Genomic DNA, 19,348 nt, shown 5'->3' with positions numbered 1-19,348 from the left:
GATCAGTAGAGTCCTAAAATATTAGACACTGGAAGATATATTGTCTTTAAATGTGTAAAGACTGTTTGACTACAGGCCTAGACAGAGTCTAACTTTGCATGCTTTCTTCCTGTTTCTAGTCACAGAGAGTTCAGAATCATCCCAGTGCACTTCCGGTGAAAGTGTGAGTGGTTTTAGTAGCTCTGCCCATCCTGGATTGTCCCAGCTCTCTACAGAGACGTTCTTGGATGAAGACGCTTCAAATCCTGGCTCTAAACCTCCTTCCCAGTGCACATCTCCTGCTCTCCCTGAGAAGAATCCTACATCAAAACACACCAACCAGTATGTTACAGCGGTAAGTATTTCACCTTTTAGATCACAAATCATACAAATAGCCTTCATTGATTTCACTAGTTATGATTACCAATCATTTTACCAACATGGCAATACTGAACTAAGCTGTTTTTTAAGACCCTGATTGTCGGGTCTTGATCTGAGCATACTTCACACTGAACTCAGTAAGACTCTTAGAGCCAAATTCTGCTGTCAGTTACACCCATGCAACCTGTTGATTTCCTTTGGGTTGCATAATTGCACAGTGCTTCATAGTTGCAATGGTGATTCCAGTGGGCTTGTATGGGTGTGAATGAGAGCAGGGTTTGGCCCTTAGTGTTGTTTAAATATAGAAATTTTTATACAATTTTATAGCTAATGGATTTTAGAGTCTCCATTTTAGAAACAACTTATGTTCACAGGGGAAATCCATGTTTTTTCTTTTAACCCCTTGGAACAGTGAAAAGAGCTGGTAGTCTGAGTCTGTTCCCTGTCAGGCAAAGGCCTCCATCACCGAACTAGCACCACAGTTGGCCATGATTGCACTCTCTTGGTGGCAGTTCTGAACTGAATAGATCTGGAGGCTGTACTACCCTTTCGTTCTGAGAGGGGGTGATCCCTGCAGGGCAATGGGCCACCAGTGTCTTTGGATAAACAAAGAACTTCACACTCCAGGACTGTCAACCCAGCATCTTTCAGCAGCAACTCTATTCACTTTAAAACCCTTTCCTGGTCCAAATGCTGCTTTCAATTACAATTCTACTCTGAGTTCAGCAGAATGACTGTGACATACACTGGTGAAACTGAGAACAGAATTTGGCCTATATACACTAACTGCTCTGAACTGCCCGTGCACGAGGTCAACTATTCATTTCTATTATTCTATTATTCAATTTCTATTATTTGTTATGTAGGTAGAATGTATTTGTATTGGCCAAACTCTGCTAGCATTAGTCATGTTGTACCTTATTCTGTGAATAGTCGTATTGATTTAATGGGGCTTCTTGGGGAGTAAGTCCCTACTCAGTGTAAATGTGGCAGAATCGGGCTTTATGGATTTGGAGAGAGCACTTAAAATTGGACGAGCCAAACAAATTAAGTGCCTCTTGCACAGTAATGCTAGAGTAATAGAAGCTGCATCTTGACAGTGGTGGCTAAAAGCAACAGTTAAACAGTGCTGGGATTGGCAGCTGTTGGCCTCCTGCTGTGAAAAGTCTCTTCAGTAGCCCTCACAAAAGAATTTCAAACTGCCGGAGTATGACCAAGTCTAAATCCCCAAAGAGAGGCACCTCCCTAAAGCCCTGAGAATGAAACCCCAGTCTCTCTTGAACACCTTGCTTTGACTGCAACTCCAGACATAGCCTGGCACCATAAAGAAAGCAGGACTACAATGTACTTCTCACTCACACACTGAGTCTGAGCGACAACAGTCTCTGCGCTCCTCCCAGAAACTGTAACATCATGAAGTCTGGAGCCAGCACCCATCTGAAAGTTGCAGGTGCCCTTCAAGTTAACCTCTGTAGACAAATAAAGTATAGAGCTTCCTACTGGTCAGCACTACTGATAATGTGTTTGTTTCAATAGAGGACAAAGGCTAGAGGATGCTACCCAACAGGATGTGCAGTCAGCAGAGTATCTCCAAGGTCCTAGATGTTACTTGGTTACATGTCAACTTGAACAAAATTAGAGTTAGAACACAATGAATACTGGCAATTAATGTTGCCACAAGCAACAGTGATTTAAGGAGAGGTTCCCAAAGTATATAACTTGTAAAACTGAAGCAATTAGGAAATAAAGTGCAATTAGAATTAGTCAGAGCAGTCACCTTTTTAAGGCTCATGTCCCTTGTGCTTGACTACTACAACAGTGTTCTGTGTGATTTTTATTTCCTCTATAATGAAAATCCCTGTTTGCGCAAGGACATTAATGACAACACGATCCCTTCTTGGATCCATGCGGGCCTGGTCCCATAGACAAATATCCATGCTGTGTTTCCAGGGGACCCTCTAGCTTTCATTCGGGATAAATTAAATACATGATGTGTTAAGGGTTTGATTAGCACAGGTGCAAATACGTACCTACTTTGCTTGTGCAAAGTTGGATTGGATGCTGATGTGCAAATTGGGATTTGTGTGTGTACATGGTTGGATGGTCATCTATCTAGCCTGCAAGTACATAAATTGGAATTTAGGGATATCTAACCATAGTGGACACACAAAATAACACATTTGTGTGTGCACAAATGCACAGCTAGCTAGGGTCTGAAAAATTGGCCCTAAACCACCGAAGGAAGTGAACAAACTAAAACAAACTCATACTGATTCCAAGTATTATATTGTTCTATACGGAAATAGGAAATCACAGAATATGGGCCAAATTCTCCTGCCAAAATGTAGACAGTATAACACAGCTGTTTTCTGGCTGGTGAGCAGTGCAATCCCCTGTATGTGGCAAACCACAGACTGCTCTTTCACCTACCTAGAGCTGAAGGAAGCTAGAGCTTCCCTGATCCAGGATTAAATCAAGGCTTCCTGACCAATATGGATCAGAATGGGGGCCCTATCTATTTCCCTTGACTCCAGACGCCAGCCAAGACATGCATCAAACTTCTCCTTGCCAAACCAGTCAAGGAGAAGTGAATCAAGAACACACTGCTGACTTCTTCCAGCTGCAGATGAAAAACATTAAGCACAAATAGCATCCATGGTTCTGCTACATTTTGAAGGCAGTGTAGATGAGCTTGTCTGTAAATTCAATATTCAGCATTTCCCTAAACTACCTCCATTTTTTGGCTTACACCTCACTCCAGGTGCACGGCATATGTATTGTCCTTCCTGCCACAGTTAAATAGAGAACATCTCCAACAGTCCACAGCTCAGGAGTTGGGCTCTTTCTAGGCACACATTGCACTCCTGTTTTTTAACATGAGCATGGGTGAATGTAAGTGCTGATCCAGCAAAATACTTAAGCTTGTGAATAATCCCACTGATGTGAAAGGCACTACTTGCATGTTTAAATTTAAGCACCTGCTTAAGTGCTTTGGTGGGCTGGGGATTTACTGAAGAATCTGGAGCACTTGGCTCTAAATTGTTAATGAAACCCCTTTGAGCTTTCACAGCCTTATTTCTTACTGTTAACCCTGCATATTGATTAATCTATGGGAGGATGAAAGTGTAAGACGTGTCTTCTGCGGCTTCTGTGGTGACACTCTGATCTCTGCATTGCTGTGTGAGACTCATGATGGTTCCCTTGCTCCCCAGGCTGAGAGCACGGCCAGCACAGCTTGCTCACTCCAGGTGCTGGAAGGAAAAGCTTTTGTGTCACTCATAGCAACCCTTTGGGCTCTCTAAGGAGTAGCATAGACTGGTTCTGAGGACACCCATTCTCTTTAGCAGCACAAACTTTTATAGACTCATAGACTTTAAGGTCAGAAGGGACAATTATGGTCATCTAGTCTGATCTCCTGCACAACGCAGGCCACAGAATCTCACCCACCCACCCCTAACCTGTATCTGAGTTATTGAAGTCCTCAGATCGTGGGTTAAAGACCTCAAGGTGCAGAGGCATACAATTGAGGAAATGGGCTCTGATAGGGATGTGCAACAGATAAAACCATCATGGAGGAGAACCGTGGATTTTATGGTTTGCATTAAAAGGTAATTGGGATGCCTGTTTAGAGACTACATAGAAAAGTAATTACTCTGAAAATAGCTGGGTCCTGATCCTGAGTTTATCACAGAGAGAAAATTCCTATTGGTTTGAGGATGATTGAGTGTCAGATTAGGCCTATGGATTTGAAATATTCAGTGTAGGTGTAGCCATCTCAGTCCCAGGACATTAGAGACACATGGTGGGTAGGGTGGCCAGGTGCCCAGTTTTTGACTGGAAAGTCCAGTCAAAAAGAGTGCCTGATAGTGTCTGGTCACTGCAGGCGGAGGAGATGGGGAGGTGCTGGGTCATGCTAGCCCTACTCAGCCAGGTGTTGGGCGGCTGCAGCTCCACAGGTGATTCCCCCCTGACCCGGACAGCGGGTGCAAAGGGAAAAGCAACAAGTGATGGGGGAGGAGGAGGGGAGTGAAGTGGGCGGAGTCTTGGGGGAAGAGGTGGAACAGGGCCTATGGGGAAGAGATGGGGCAGGGGCAGGGCTTTGGGGGGGAAGAAGTGGGGCAGGGCTAGGGCCTCAGAGGGAAGAGGCAGGACAGGGGAGGTTCCAGCACTCCTGCTGGAGTGTCCATTACCAAGTTGGCAACCCTAACGGTGGATGAGGTAATATTTTTTTATGGAACCAACTTCTTTTGGTGAGAGAGACAAGCTTTCAAGCCACACAGAGCTCTGTGGATTTCAAGAGCAATTTAAGGGACATATCAACAAATAACTTTGAGATATCATTTTCTTAGAAACCAAAATGTAAAAATGTGCTAACTGTGTTTTGGGGACATTATTATGAACGATTTCCTGCTGCATGTATAAAATCAGGAAGATGATGGTGCATCTTATATTTTTATTTTATGAAGCAAAACATATTGATGATATCCAATATTTTCATCTTCCATTTCTTATGATTAAGCAGAGGTAATGTTTAGAAATGTTTAAAGACACATTTTTGAACTATCCCTAGAACCAGGAGAATGTTATATGATATGCCATTGTGACCAAAAGGTTCTGATGATCCCATTGTTGTGTTAGTATGATCCAGGTTATTCCTAGCAAACTGTAATGTTGGTATTAATTAGATTTCCCTCCCTTTTCCGTCAGAACAAAACCTCTCATGTATTAGGCCTCTCAACAATGGTTTGACTGACAGGCCTAAATTCAGTAAGTAACTGGTTTTCTCAGCTCAATCCTTATACTAAAATGATCAAGCTAATAAGACTCCAGGCTGCCATGTTAATTATAAGATAATAACTAATTAAATTGGGGCATGAGAGAATGTCTTAAAACTGATCTGCATGTTCTAACAATATTAGAAAAGTTATTGAATCCTATTTGTGTCACCCCTTATTAACAATCTTCTCTAGAGAGTGCTCTGGTAAAAAAGTACTATACTTTCTCCCTGTAATTCACTCTCTTACTTCACTGAATGTTTGCCCTTTCTCATATCTGCCTCTCTGGCCCACAGAAATTTGCTTTGTGGGTTGCACACATGCTGCTATAACAATGGTATGAAATGATGTAATGGGGTCTACATTCTACTATCTGCATAATGCCTGACATAGAGCAGTACTGCCTATTTTTGCTTATGCCATTTGGTATGTGTCTATTATGTATGTACATATACATGTCGTCTTAACAGTTTAATTTTAAACACTGGTGATTATGCCAACAAAGAAGTAAAATGCTGATGGAGATGATGCATTTCTAGCATGCGCTTACTCAAGTAGTAAAGACAGAATCCAGCACGGAATGCCTGGATTCAAAGCCTGGTAGGCTGAAGGTGCTGGCTGCATGCAGCAGGCTGAGCTTGTCTCTAGGAGGTTAGCCTGTCGTGGTAGGTAGCAGCCAGAGGTTAGGAAAGTCCATGCAGAAAAACTCCCTGCCTGTCCTGCTCAACAACTCCTGATTCCCAAGCCCATCTGCAGCCCTTCAGGGTATATCTACACTGCAATTAAACACCCGGGGCTGGCCTCTACCAGCAGACTCAGGCTCTCAGGGCTTGGGCTAACTCTGTTTAATTGTGGTGTAGACTTTAGGGCTTGGGCTACAGCCCAAGCTCTGGGACCCTCCCACCTCGCAGGGTCCTAGAGTCTAGGGTCCAGCCTGAGTCCGAACAGCTGCACCTCAATTCAACAGACTTAGCTCAAACTCTGGGACCCTGAATCAGCTGGCACAGGCCAGCCATAGGTATTTAATTGTAGTGTAGACATATCCTCTGTCATCCCCTGCTACCTCCTGGCTCACAAATACACACACAAGGATTGCATAGCCTTTGGGGGGAGTTACAGCACAAGAATTGACTAACCTGTTTGTGTGACCAGGGATGCCTGAGGCAGACTGTTCCAGGCTCTGCTGCTATAGGTCAGTATATATACTGTTTGTATTTGTACAAAAATATGGGAGTGTTTGGAGGGAAAACACTCAGTCTCCCTCATGTAGCTAGAGAAATGCCCTGTATTATTCATTTCTTGTTAAAGTAATTTAAAGTCAATAAATAACAACGAAATAACTGAGAAGAAAAGAGGAAAAACACATTCACAAAAGCAAAACAAAAAACCCTGAATATCAAAGTTGTTTCTGTTTCACAGAGTTTGAAATGCCTTTTATGAGTTGTTAATCAAAATATTATAAATGTTTATTAAAATAAGCTACATTTTTCATTTCCTGATAATCGCATTTTCTTATTGGAAACAGAGTTTTCAGTAAACTGGTTGTTTCAATAATTATTTCTAAAATGATTCTGATAAACATTTAAATAACATTGCAAATAATATATGGGTTAAAAATGCCAGGGAATATTTTTTCAAAAAGCAAAAAAATTTGGTAATGCCAGTTCTCACAAAAAGTTTAGTTCACTAAAATAGGCCATTTTTCACAAAATATCTTATTTTTGATATACATTTTGACCAACTCTACAAATAACATTTACAAAATTCCCAAATACAATTTAAGAATGGAAGAGACCGCATGTTGTCAGAAACCAAAGATTTATCACACCATCGGTTCTTAAAATTAACTCTCATTGAAGTCAATGGAGAATCTTTGCCTAAAAATTGGCACAATATGCCCCAATATACATACCCTACTAATGTGTTAGATAAGGAACAAGAACACCAAAAGGACTGCCTCTGCACGCAGTAATCACAACAGAGATGTGCAAAGGTAAGTTTTAGGCCAGTTTTCCACCTACTCTGTGCCCTGCTTTCTGTACAGATTGGCTAAACCCCAGCAACTACCCAATCGTGGGTTTTTAGGGAGAGGGATTGTCAAGGTTCCTTCCCCACTCTGAACTTTAGGGTACAAATGTGGGGACCTGCATGGACACTTCTAAGCTTAATTACTATCTTAGATCTAGTAACTCTGCCACCATCCAGAAATTTCAATGTCTGGATCGCTTCTTGTCCTCACCAAAACCTTCCCTCCCTGAGCAGCCTTGAGAGGCTTCACCAATCCCCTGGTGAACACAGATCAAAACCCCTTTGATCTTAAAACAAGGAGAAATTAACCATCCCCCCTCGTTTCCCCCCACCAATCCCTGGTGAGTCCAGATCCAATCCCCTTGGATCTTAAAACAAGGAAAAATCAATCACGTTCTTTAAAAGAAAGCTTTTAATTAAAGAAAAAAGTAAAAAAAAAATCATCTCTGTAAAATCAGGATGGAAAATACTTTACAGGGTAATCAGATTCATATAGCTCAGAGGAACCCCCTCTAGCCTTAGGTTCAAAGTTACAGCAAGCGGAGGTAAAATCCTCTCAGCAAAAAAGGAACATTTACAGGTTGAGAAAACAAAAATAAGACTAATCCGTCTTGCCTGGCTATTACTTACAATTTTGAAACATGAGAGACTGATTCAGAAAGATTTGGAGAGCCTGGATTGACATCTGGTCCCTCTTACTCCCAAGAGTGAACAACCCCCAAAACAAAGAGCACAAACAAAGACTTCCCTCCACCAAGATTTGAAAGTATCTTGTCCTCTTATTGGTCCTCTGGTCAGGTGTCAGCCAGGTTTACTGAGCTTCTTAACCCTTTACAGGTAAAAGAGGCATTAACCCTTAACTATCTGTTTATGACAGGGATTTTTTCCTTTGTCTAATGAATTAGTCCTTCATTTTACTCTTTTTATCTCACATACAGCTGATCAGATTTGTGAAAGAATTGTGGGTTTTATAATAGAAGCATGACATTTCCTGGAGTCTTAGCGCATGACCTATAAAGATTTTCAAATATGGGGACATCACTAACTCATCCCATGCTGGCCATGGCAGCCATTTTAAATTCTGAATGCATTTTTCTAATGTTTTTCAGATACTGATTGTTTATAGTATTAAACCATCCCACTGTGGGGTTTTTTGTATTTTATTTTGTATTTTTATATTCCTATTGCCCTAGGTGACCTAAAAACTAAAGCAATGAAATGTGATGGCTTGAGATTATACAAAAATATTTAGAATTAACATGCATTGTAGGTGCATCAAGGAGTATTTATAGAAATATTAATTACATAGAAATATAACAATAAGTTTACAAGTTTCTGTTCATGAACAGGAAATTACATTTCTCTTTGCTAATAACGATATTTCAGATTGGTCTATGCTTAACAGGATATTTCTGTGTCTCAGAAAGATTGAAAAGGCATCTTACATAAACATGCAGCTTAAAATGAATTAAGAAACAAGGAAGTCTTTCAGTCTTCAGTATATTGAAACATTGCATTCCCCACCATTTTTCAAGAAGAAGAGCTGCTATTTGGTCCTGGAGATCTCCCTTGCACGAGGTCTACTGAACAAGGGGAGTTTATTTTGCTTGATATGCTCTGTTAATGACTTGGTTTTGTCTTGCAATCTCTCTGTTTTAAATGAGATGTACTACTGCTTCCTGATCTTCTCAAATTCCCTAGCAGAGACAATCACAGCAGGGTCTGCAATGTCTTCAGTGTCCAGTTTAATTAAGTCTATACTCTCCTCTAAGAAGAGGTTGCTCATGTCTTCTATGACTTCAGCAAGTGCCTTGACGTGTTGTGTAAACGAAGCCTGGGCACTACCATCTGCGCATGGTGCTTTGTGTTAGATCTTTTCAGGTGGTTCCTTTATCTACTGTGGCTTCAGATTCTCCTATCACCCTGGCTACTTCTGGTCCCACTTTCATCCACCATCGAAGGGCCTCTGGATATTTTGTTAGATCAACAGCTCCACTGTGCCCTTTGATTATGGCATTATTTTGCTCATGAGCTTGGTCAAGTGCAATTCCAAAGAAAGTATGCCGGGTCTTGCAAACTGTGGATTTCCTGTTCAGGAACTCCTTAGCTGTGTCTGGATACACTATGTGAAGGCTTACTGTATCTTGTGGATGAACAGGCACCTACTGAGCATAATTAGTACGATCTAATGCAAAGAACCAGAGTGACAGCTTTCCAAGGCATTCAGTGTATAAAGCAAGGTTTGACAGATTGACAGCACATAGGTCAAGACGAGGAGCTCCAGATTAAGTGTGGTATGTCAAAAGTGGGATGTTGGGTTTTCTAGTTTCCACTTGCCACACCATTTATATTACCCCATGTGGCCTCATCTTCCCTGAGACCTTGGATATACTGTGTGTATGCATTTTAGAGCAAGATGTACTGACCACTGGTAGGCCAAAGTTTCTCATGAGACACTTTCAGGAAGGAGTCAGCTGTTCCTGGGGAAGCCACTTTGGCCTGAACAAGGGCTTCTGTCCATCCACTGTCTTCTAGCCCATCTCAATCAGCTTTAGACTTGCCATTTCCAGATGAAGACCACTCAACATAACAAATTTGTCCTTTCCATTCCCAGCAGGACAGGTCAACTGTATCAGTTTGGTTATGCTGAAAAGAAGTTGATCCACAGTGATCACTGGCACATGGATTTAGGTGGTGCACAGCGTTCCTTATCACATCCATGGCCTGACGAATCATTGCACAGACTTAGAGTCATCTGAAAAGGGGAAGAAGCACGGTGATGGCTGGGGCAAAGTCTGGGATGGTAAACTCCCCAGGAAGTGTCTTGTTCTCCGTGGAAGGTATCCAGACTTAATGCTTGCCTTACTTGTTCAAGCCACCTGCATTCTTCTTGCAGGGCTTGCGTAATCAGCTGGCAGTCTGTTTTCATTTCAACATTTGCATCAGGGATGGCAGCTTTGGTTTTCTTCAAATTCCTTGGAGGGACAATTCTATAAGACTCAGGAAGTGATGATATAGACTTCTTCACTGATGCCGCAGTCTCTCAGTCCAGGGTGGGAATTCTATGGACAACTCCCTCCACTTGAGGATGCTGAAAATGTGATGTCCCAATTCTCTGAGAGAAGTCTGTTGCTGTGGTGGAGCTAGGATTGTGGTCTATGTTGACTATGGCTGCAACAGTGAACAGACTACCATGGAGCTTGAGCGGACAGACTACATTCTTGTCCTCGGAGTGTTGGCATGCATTGTTTGCCATGCTGGTAGAGGGGCTAACACTTTCTGTCATAGGAGATAGTGGACTATCCAAGTTTAAAGGAAGAATCTACTAGCTCACTTTTTCATGGCAGTGCATGAAGGGTCAAACTAGTGTAGACTGGAAAAGGCATTTCTCGAGCTTCGTTGTGGTACAAACTTTCTGTTCCTTCACGGCAATGGATGTTGTTGTTGTTGTATTACAACAGCTGTGCCAAAATAAGGGTAGCTGGATGAATGGAAACTTGTTCTGACTGAGTTTTAATGTTTGAACTGCACAATATCATGGACATCAGTGCCAGTAGTGACTCAAGCACAAATTTTGCCTGGCATCCTGGGTCAAATGATGCAAGTAGACTGTGTTTTTGTTTAAAACAGATCCCTTTGAATAATTTTTTGTTTGGGACAGGTGAAATGCTGCTTCATCAGTGTTCCTCACGTGCACTTCAGAGGACAAGTTTAATGCCCTAGTTGAAGGCAAGGAGCACATCACATCCTTCCTTCTTTGTGTGCTTGGAGAGCTGGAATGTGTGAAAGGATATGGGATTTTATTTCACTGTGTTGTGAATGCGTGCAGGCAGCTGTTCTAGTCTAGCTGTATAGAACATCGTGAGGACAGCTAGTTTAAACACTGCACCCATGTCTTCATTCAGTTTTGTCTCTTCAATCTATGTTATCAGTTCAGAAGAGGTAGTCTCTGTGTTGCTTTGCTCAGATTTCTTCCCCTTTACTTTGTTGTAGAGAGACACCAAACATCTTGCATGATACTTTGTCCTTTGGGCCACTAAGTTCCCTGCACTTAGGTTTGCAAGCAAGCACTGGTCTTGCAGCTAAAGTGCACAGTTGTGGACTCAACTATCAATGTTGAGAGTAGAAGCTTCATGGAGGTCTTCTGATGGTATGTTCATCTCACAAATAAAGCACCTTTCTTTTTCTGGAGGTCCTTTGTTTTGGTCACCTAAACATATGTATTTCCTCTGCAGTTCATCAGGGTGATCCACAGCTTTTTCAGGTTTTAAAAAAAAAACTTAATAGAGCAGGATTTGTGCCTTGTTCAAAGTTTTCTCAATACCATCACCATCACCATTATCTAATCATCTGTCTGTGGATATGGGAAGTGCATTCATTTTATGGAAACATCTGATATTTTCTGCTAGAGTTTGATGGCCAGATCCAACATGCTCTCTTTTTTGATTCTGCTGGATTAATCAACCTATCATTGTGTTCCTGACAAAACACACGCTTGCCTCAGTCAGTAGAGGAATGGGATGTCTCCGTTGATGGACCTGGGTCTTAAACAAGCTTGTATCTTTTCAACAAGTTTGAAGCACCAGTAACAGCCAATAGTAATCTGTATCTTTCACTATTGTGTATAGTTAATATTACTCAAACACAAAACAGCTTTCACACAACCAAAGTAGTATCTGAAAGAAAAAAGAGAGAGACCACATTGACAATCAAAATTAGTACAAAATGTATCCTTACACCAATTTTAAGGTCTTGTTGAAGCAAAACCAAGAATACATCCCTTATACGTCCTATTGTAAAACATTATTTGCTGATTATGACAATGTTTTTTAAATGGCTGCCACGGCCAACTTGCATGAGCTGGCGATAGCCCCGTATCTGAAAATCTTTATTAGGTCATGTCCTAACACTGTGGCAAATTTCATGCTTTTATCATAAAATCCACAATTCCCTCTCCCTTCCCTCTTACAAATCTGACTGGCTAATAAGTAAAGGTTTATACTTTTGCACAACTGACTTTGTAAGACTCCGTATTTACACAAATAAACCAATGGATATTGAAATGACTCAATTAAAATGGCAGCATTTGTGTGTAATTCATGAATTAAAGAGTCAGATTCCTCTCTCACACACTTCGATCTCAGTCAGGAGTAACTCCATTGAACTTAATAGAGTTACACATTCTGTAGTAGATTATAAAACTGAAACTGGGTATTTCTTTCTATATAGCTTTCTTATGTAAGAATTTCTGATAAGAGTTAAAGATTCTTTATACATGTAGTGTGATGTTTTCTAAAGCTCTGTGTGCTGGCCTAACTGCTCCCACTGAAGTCATACCATAGACTGTAATGGAACAGAGTTAGGCCAGTGCTGAGCACTGCTGAAAATCCTTTACTTTAAAATAGATAATTTTAATAACCATTTACAGTTAGGTTAACTGTTCTTTGAAATCTATTAAAATTGACTTAAGGAATATTTTTCATACACATAGATTGCACTGACAGATCTATTTTTGTATTAATTGAAAAACTTTCAATCTCAAGCAATTAAACTGAATTTTATTTTTATCATCATATTTCAGCATAATAATAAACAGAAGTGCTAATGTCTAAATATTTTGTGTGCTTCACTATGCTAGTTGTGATGTTCTGATTTTAACTAAAGATAGTAAAACTTACTGTAACCTGTTGATTGTTTTGACAGCTATGAGTCAAATTACTATGAAGACATTTTCAGCCATGCTGACTCTACTGTTGCAGATCATCCCAAATTCATTTTGTGGTGATAAACCTGTGACGCACTTCATGGACTCTCTTACTGGATATTTCATCATCAGCAAAATCAAAATTAAATATATTTTTTTAAACAACCAGAGAAGAGACATCTTATTTTTTTGTTTGTCATTTTAAAGGCAGTTTTGTTGCAGAGTTCTTAATCTGCATTTCCAAAATATGAACCAAATTCTGCTCTCAAATAAGCATGCAGGTCTGTTGATTCCAGGGAGTGGCATTGAAGGCCTGCAAGAGTAGAACTTGGCTTTGTACATATGTGTGGCAAATTAGAATGTTGTTTTCTGTTTTAACCTGAATCTTGTATATAGCAGATGATGATGTTGTAGATGTTACTATATTTTGTTCAATCCTGTAAATGTAGAAATCCTTAATAAATGAACTAATATCTGTACAAAAGGAAAAATATACAAACTGCTTGGAACTTTTGTAAATATTATTTTATTGCTGCTCATTACAGCAGATCCATTTTTATCTACTTATTAGTGTCTTCTCCAGCATCCCACAAAGGCAACATGAGTTCCTGCAATCATAGTAAACATGGACTTCTGTTAGAATATGGCATTTTCTAGAGATCAAAAATAGAAATAATTATTTGTAACCATTTTCAAATATCAAATATGAAAACATATTATTGTTCATGGATTGTTGAAAACAGTTTGACTTTTGTTACTTCAAACGCTGTCCTTGTTTAATACTTTTTTTAAAAAAATAAAAATTTCTACCATTACATTTATTTTTATTGTATGTGATGTTCCTTTTTTTTTTCCAACCAAGTATTTGATTGTGCTGTAAAATCATGAAACTTTGAGCAGTATCTATCAGGTTTTTAATCTTCTGTTTTATGATAAAATTGTGATTCTGATGGGTTTCCAAGAGGCATTATAACTATAGGGCATTCATAGGACTGACTCACTGTTATATCCTTGGGGACAACAGTTTTCGGGAGAAATCACTGGAGGCACAGAAAGCTGTAAACCTTGAAAGCAGCCATTTATTGCTGGGATAATGCCACATCTCCCCCACAACGAACAATCAGATTGGATTGATAACTCCGTCCTCCTGGACATGTAGGTAACAAGGTTGGGTGAGACCAGAGAGGTTCACTGAGATGTTCCATGCATCACCAGGTCCATAACCTGGGACAATATTGGCTCAGCTCGAGTTGCCTTCTTTACCTGAATAGCGGTGAAGGGTGTTTTCTCTACCTGTTCAAAGTAAAAGATTTCCTTCTGGGCAATATCTCAATGGCTGACTGGCAAACACAGCCTTGAGAGACCATCCGCATTGCCATGCAGAGTGGATTTCTGATATTTGATTTCATATGTGTGTGTGGAAAGCAACAATGCCCACCGTTGCAAATGACTAGTGGCTAATGGAAGAATGCCTGTGTGGGGTCCAAAAAGTGAAGACGGGTCGATGGTCTGTGAGAATAATAAACTTCCTCCGAAAAGGTACCGATGAAACTTCCGAACTCTGAAAATGATTCCCAATGCCTCACGTTCGATTTGGGCATCGTTAGTTTCTGCTTTGCTTAGAGTGCATGAAGCAAAAGCAATAGGTCTCTCTTCTCCCGAAGGCATAATGTGTGACAGGACTGCTCCCACTCCATAAGGGGACACAACGTAGGCCAACTGTAGGGGTAAGGATGGCTCAAAGTGCGTCAGAACTTCAGAATTTAGCAATGCATCCTTAGCTTTGTTAAATGCAACACCACAGGCTTCAGTCCACTTCCAGGCCTTGTTCTGCTCAAAGAGTTTGTGAAGTGGTTTTAGCAGTGTGGCTAACTGTGAGATAAACTTTCCATAATAGTTCAATAGTCCTAGAAACGAGCGAAGCTGACTAACATTTCGAGGAGGGGGAGCCTCCACAATAGCCTTAACTTTGGCAGGGGTCTTACAAAGACCTGTAGCATCAATAATGTGTCCCAAATATTCAGTAGAGGGCTGGAAGAATTCACACTTGTCTTTGCAGACTCACAGTCCATACTCTTCCAGTCTTTGTAGGGTAGCCTCTAAATTCTTTAGGTGATCCTTCTCATTCCTTCCAGTGATCAGTGTGTCATCCAGATAGTACTGGACTCCTGGCAAGCCACACAAGATCTGGTCCATAGCCCTCTGGAACAGGGCGGGAGCAGACGTTATTACGAAGGGTAGGCGACAGTATCGATAAAGCCCCTTATGCATCACAATAGTCAACAGTTCTTGGGACTTTTCATCAACGTGCATCTGTAAATATGCTTGACTCAGATCAATCTTACTGAACTTTGTCCCCCAGCCAGGCCTGCGAAGAGGTCATTGATACGGGGAAGCAGGTATTGCTCTGCACACAACACTGGGTTGACAGTGACTTTAAAATCACCGCAAATCTGGAGGGAGCCATCTTTCTTCACTATTGGAACGATAGGAGTGGCCCATGGGCTATGGGTAACTGGTATTAGGACTCCATTTGTGACCAGGCACTCCAGGTCTGCTTCAACTTTCGGCCTGATGGCATTTGGCACAGTTCTGGTTTTCAGATATTTTGGGGTTGACTGTTAGGTTTAATGTTCAATGTCATGGTGATTCCCTTCATACTTCTCAGATCCTCTCCAAAAACAGCAGCATGTTTCCTTAGTATAGTGGTCAGACCGGTTTCTTCTTTTGTCATCCGGTGCACTTCTGCCCAGTTCAGCTGGATCTTCCCAAGCCAAGACCTACCCATTAAGGCTGGGTAATTCTCTCACCACAAACAGTGGCAATTTAGCAGCCTGTCCATTGAGCTCCACCTTAACATCAGTAGTGCCCAACATGGGCACAGCTTCTCCCATATATGTCTTCAGCACTTACCAGTGGTTTTGGAGAAAAATGGGACCCCAGGATTTCCACAATGTCACTGTAAGATTTAGTCTGGCTTAACAGGGTGTAGTAAGCTGTGTAGGAGGGAGTAGGTCTTAGCACCTACAACACTTAAGAAAATTGGCACCTTCTCTTCTGTAATGTCATTTGCAATAACAAAAAGCTCAAAACGCTCAACATATACATGTCATTGCACTATAGTCTCCTCAAAAGGTTCCAGTGGCCCTGTAAGTGTAGCCATGATTTTAGTTTCAGTTTGCATAGCCAGAGCAAACAGGCCAGTTCTCACCCCCTTCCAGCAGCAAACAAGGTTTGTTTGTTTTTGTACCTTAACTTCTCCTTCCTTCTGTTGCTGGAGCAGCACAGAGATCCCACCCTCGTTGCCATGTTGTTATATCCTTGGGAACAACAGTTTTAGGGAGAAATCACTGGAGACACAGAGAGCTGTAAACCTTGAAAGCAGCCATTTATTGCTACACACAGAACTGACCAACAGCTAGCCAAACAGGCTGGGCTATCCCCTAATAATCTAATTCAGTTGCCAAAGCAACACAAGATTCTATTACCACAGCAACCAAATACACAACGCTCACATTCTTTGTGAGGCAGGGGTGTGATGAATAAATAAATTAGTGACAGAGGGGAAATAGGGAAGAAATTAGTCGACTGACCATTTACAGTAGTGGTAACTGGAAGGCACTCACCTTCTCCTCTTGGCATAAAACCCTAGATAGATAATAAAAGATAAATAGACAAAGCTACAAGAATCCCCAATTTAGGGCTACGTTGTAACAATGTAATCTGTCCTGAGCAAAGGCAGCGTCTAGCTGTGCTGTCCCTTGGAAAGTCACAATTCAGTCCCTGCTTCTCCCTTTGTGTTGGGGGGGAATAATCTGTGCCAGCTCTTTACTTCTCCCTCCCTGTCAGTTCAGCTATACTGGCTGGCGCATTGGGCAATAAAGTAACGTTAATATTCATCCTTCTCCCCTGCTTGCCTGCACAGGAAGGGGAGTAGCACCCTAATGGTGCTTACCTATGCTGTGACCTGCAATGTGGGTAACTAATACAGAATACTAATGTGTCATTCCCCTCACTCTCCTTTGTAGGCAACTGCCAAGCTTACCCGTAATTAAGGTGTGTGTATGGGGGGAGGGTGTTTCTATTTTCACATCACTATTTTTGTGTCACAGGACAAAATAAGCAGCACCTTCCATTAGGGCTTGTTGTTATAGAGAGCACTGAATTGATCCAGAAAAACCCAGGAGCTCCTCTGTATCTAATGTTATCAGCCATCCATGCTTTGATAATTTGATGGGGCTGTTCTGCATTCTGAACCCAGGTGTGCAGGATATGAAAAATTCCCCAAGATACCAGGATGTTGCATCATGACATTTGTTGTGGAACAATAAGATATCAAGCATTGGGATAAAATGAATTGGTCTTGGAGGACTAACTTTAATAGATGGAGATTTTATGAACTTGTATGTGATGGGTTGTCACCCGTGGGGTGCAGTCTAGGAGCCATGGGAACCGCTTTGCCCCCTGACCATTCAGCTGATCCCGCTCACCCTGCTCTTCTGATGACTCAACCAGCCTCTCCAGGCCCTGTTATCACCCAACACAACAGCAGGTGGCACCACACACCCAACTGAGCTATCTGAGTGCATTACCTAAGCCACTCAAGAACAGACAGAAGACAATAGCCAGTTTCCCAGCTCCCCAGCCTTGCACCCTTGCTGTAGTATAAACCCAGAATTATATAATCTTGGCCTGCATAGGGATCTGTACAATGCAAGCTCATTAATATAGGTTGCCTTCCCCTCAATATGGGGAAATTCTGCACAAGCCTGTGTTAGTCAAGATGATTTTCCCAGACACTTCACTTAGACACATTGGTTAAGATAAAACAAGTTTATTCACTACAAAAGGTAGATTTTAAGTGATTATAAGTGATAGCAAAGAGATCAAAGCAAATTACCTAGCAAATAAACAAAAAATATAAACTAGGCCTAATATAGTAGATAGGATTTGAATTAGCAATTTCTCACCCTGACTGATGATACAAGCAGTCCACCACGTTTCCATAGAGAGGCTAGAAAGCCCTTTAGCCTGGGACCAGCACTTCCCCCAGTTCCTTAAGAGTTCTCTTATGGTGGGAGTGAGGTTAAGAGATGATGTCACTCCTCACCTTATAGAGCTTTTCCATATGGTGAGAACCCTTTGTTCTTATCTCTTATCTCACAGATAAGTTCCCAGTCCAGTTTATGGAAAAATATAGGTACTAAAATGGAGTTCAGTGTCATGTGGTCTGGTCACATGCTCTTGTATGCCTTGCTGAGTCATAGCAGCCTTTACCTGCAGTCTGGCTGAAACTTTCACAGGAAGGCTAAACTCTTCCATGGTTCATTGTTTATGTCAGTGGTCCCCAACGCGGTGCCCACGGGCACTATGGCGCCCGCGGGGGCATCTTAATGCGCCTGCGTCCTGACCCCCGGGAGAGCACCTGCTGAAATGCCACCAAATTTTAGCTGCATTTTGGCAGGGATGCCTTTCGATGACGACACTTGTCACCGACAAGTGATGTCATCGAGAGGTGTCGCTCCTGAATTTCGGCGGGGACGCCTCTCACTGACTCCGCTTGCCATCGACAAGTGACATCATCGAGAGGCATCGCTCCCGAATTTCGGCAGGGATGCCTCTCGATGACATCGCTTGTCGACGGCAAGCGGCACCATCAAGAGGCATCCCCGCCGAAATGCCACCAAAATTTGGCGGCATTTCGGCAGGTGCTCCACCGCTGCAGTGGTCCTTTGGCTGGCGCCAACCAGCCAAAAAGTTGGGGACCACTAGTCTATGTTGATGAGCCATTAGCACTGTCAAGCGCCTTCAGTGTTGTACCTGAAAGGCTAGTTGTGGGTGTTATCCACAGTAAGCATATTTGAAATACAGATACATAGTCAATATTCATAACTTCTGATACAAAAATGATACATATACACAACTAGGGTAATCATATTTGGCAAATCATAAGTTTTCCAGTAACACCTCACATGACCCATCTTGTACAAAATGCATCATAATTATGCTATAATCCTATCACTATGATGAATATGGGGTGCAGTGTCACACTGTACATCTGATACTTTATAAATATTCAGTTAAGAAACCAAATGTAATTTATAGGACATTTTCCTCCATCTTATTGTCCTAACCTTGTGGACTAAATATCTAACCCAATCTTTCTTATTCCCTATGATGATGGGATGTTCACCCCTTGCTAGCTTAGAAGGGGTTAATGAGACTGATCAGGGGGTCAGTTAACTGGCTAGGCCACCTCAGAGCAAAATTAGGTGGCTAAGTGGCCCCAGATTTCTGATGGCGCTCAGCTGAGAAAGAACAGGCAGGGCTACAATACACCAGGAAGCTGCAGCAGAAGGGGATTGCAGTGAAGAATCCTGTGGCCACTCTCTGACTGTTAGCAAGGAAAGGAAACCCGGGGAAGAGTTAGAAAGCCCAGGGCTCCAGGCCACGAAGGAAGGGTTTACCCAGAATGGTTCAG

General features: G+C 41.8%; 1 protein-coding gene across 7 annotated transcripts in view; it reads left to right on the top strand.

The window, feature by feature from the left end:
- Positions 1–13,741, top strand: part of PLEKHG4B (pleckstrin homology and RhoGEF domain containing G4B) — a 213,438-nt gene extending 199,697 nt beyond the window's left edge. For 5 of the 7 annotated variants that reach the window (XM_030551540.1, XM_030551541.1, XM_030551542.1 and 2 more), the window contains 3 exons: positions 120–334; positions 5,068–5,127; positions 12,867–13,740. In XM_030551540.1, coding sequence (XP_030407400.1) covers positions 120–334; positions 5,068–5,109 — 257 coding nt within the window. In that variant the 3' untranslated portion in view covers positions 5,110–5,127; positions 12,867–13,740. Of the gene's footprint in view, positions 1–119; positions 335–5,067; positions 5,128–6,287; positions 6,328–12,866 lie in introns of all 7 variants that reach the window. The other 2 variants (XR_003998924.1, XM_030551545.1) reach the window with 2 other exon arrangements.
- Positions 13,742–19,348: the final 5,607 nt, after the last annotated feature.

This window comes from Gopherus evgoodei, chromosome 2, assembly GCF_007399415.2.
Source record: "Gopherus evgoodei ecotype Sinaloan lineage chromosome 2, rGopEvg1_v1.p, whole genome shotgun sequence".
Classification (NCBI taxonomy): Eukaryota; Metazoa; Chordata; order Testudines; family Testudinidae; genus Gopherus; species Gopherus evgoodei.
Note: the sequence above shows the minus strand (reverse complement) of the source record. Positions and strands in the feature narration are given on the sequence as shown.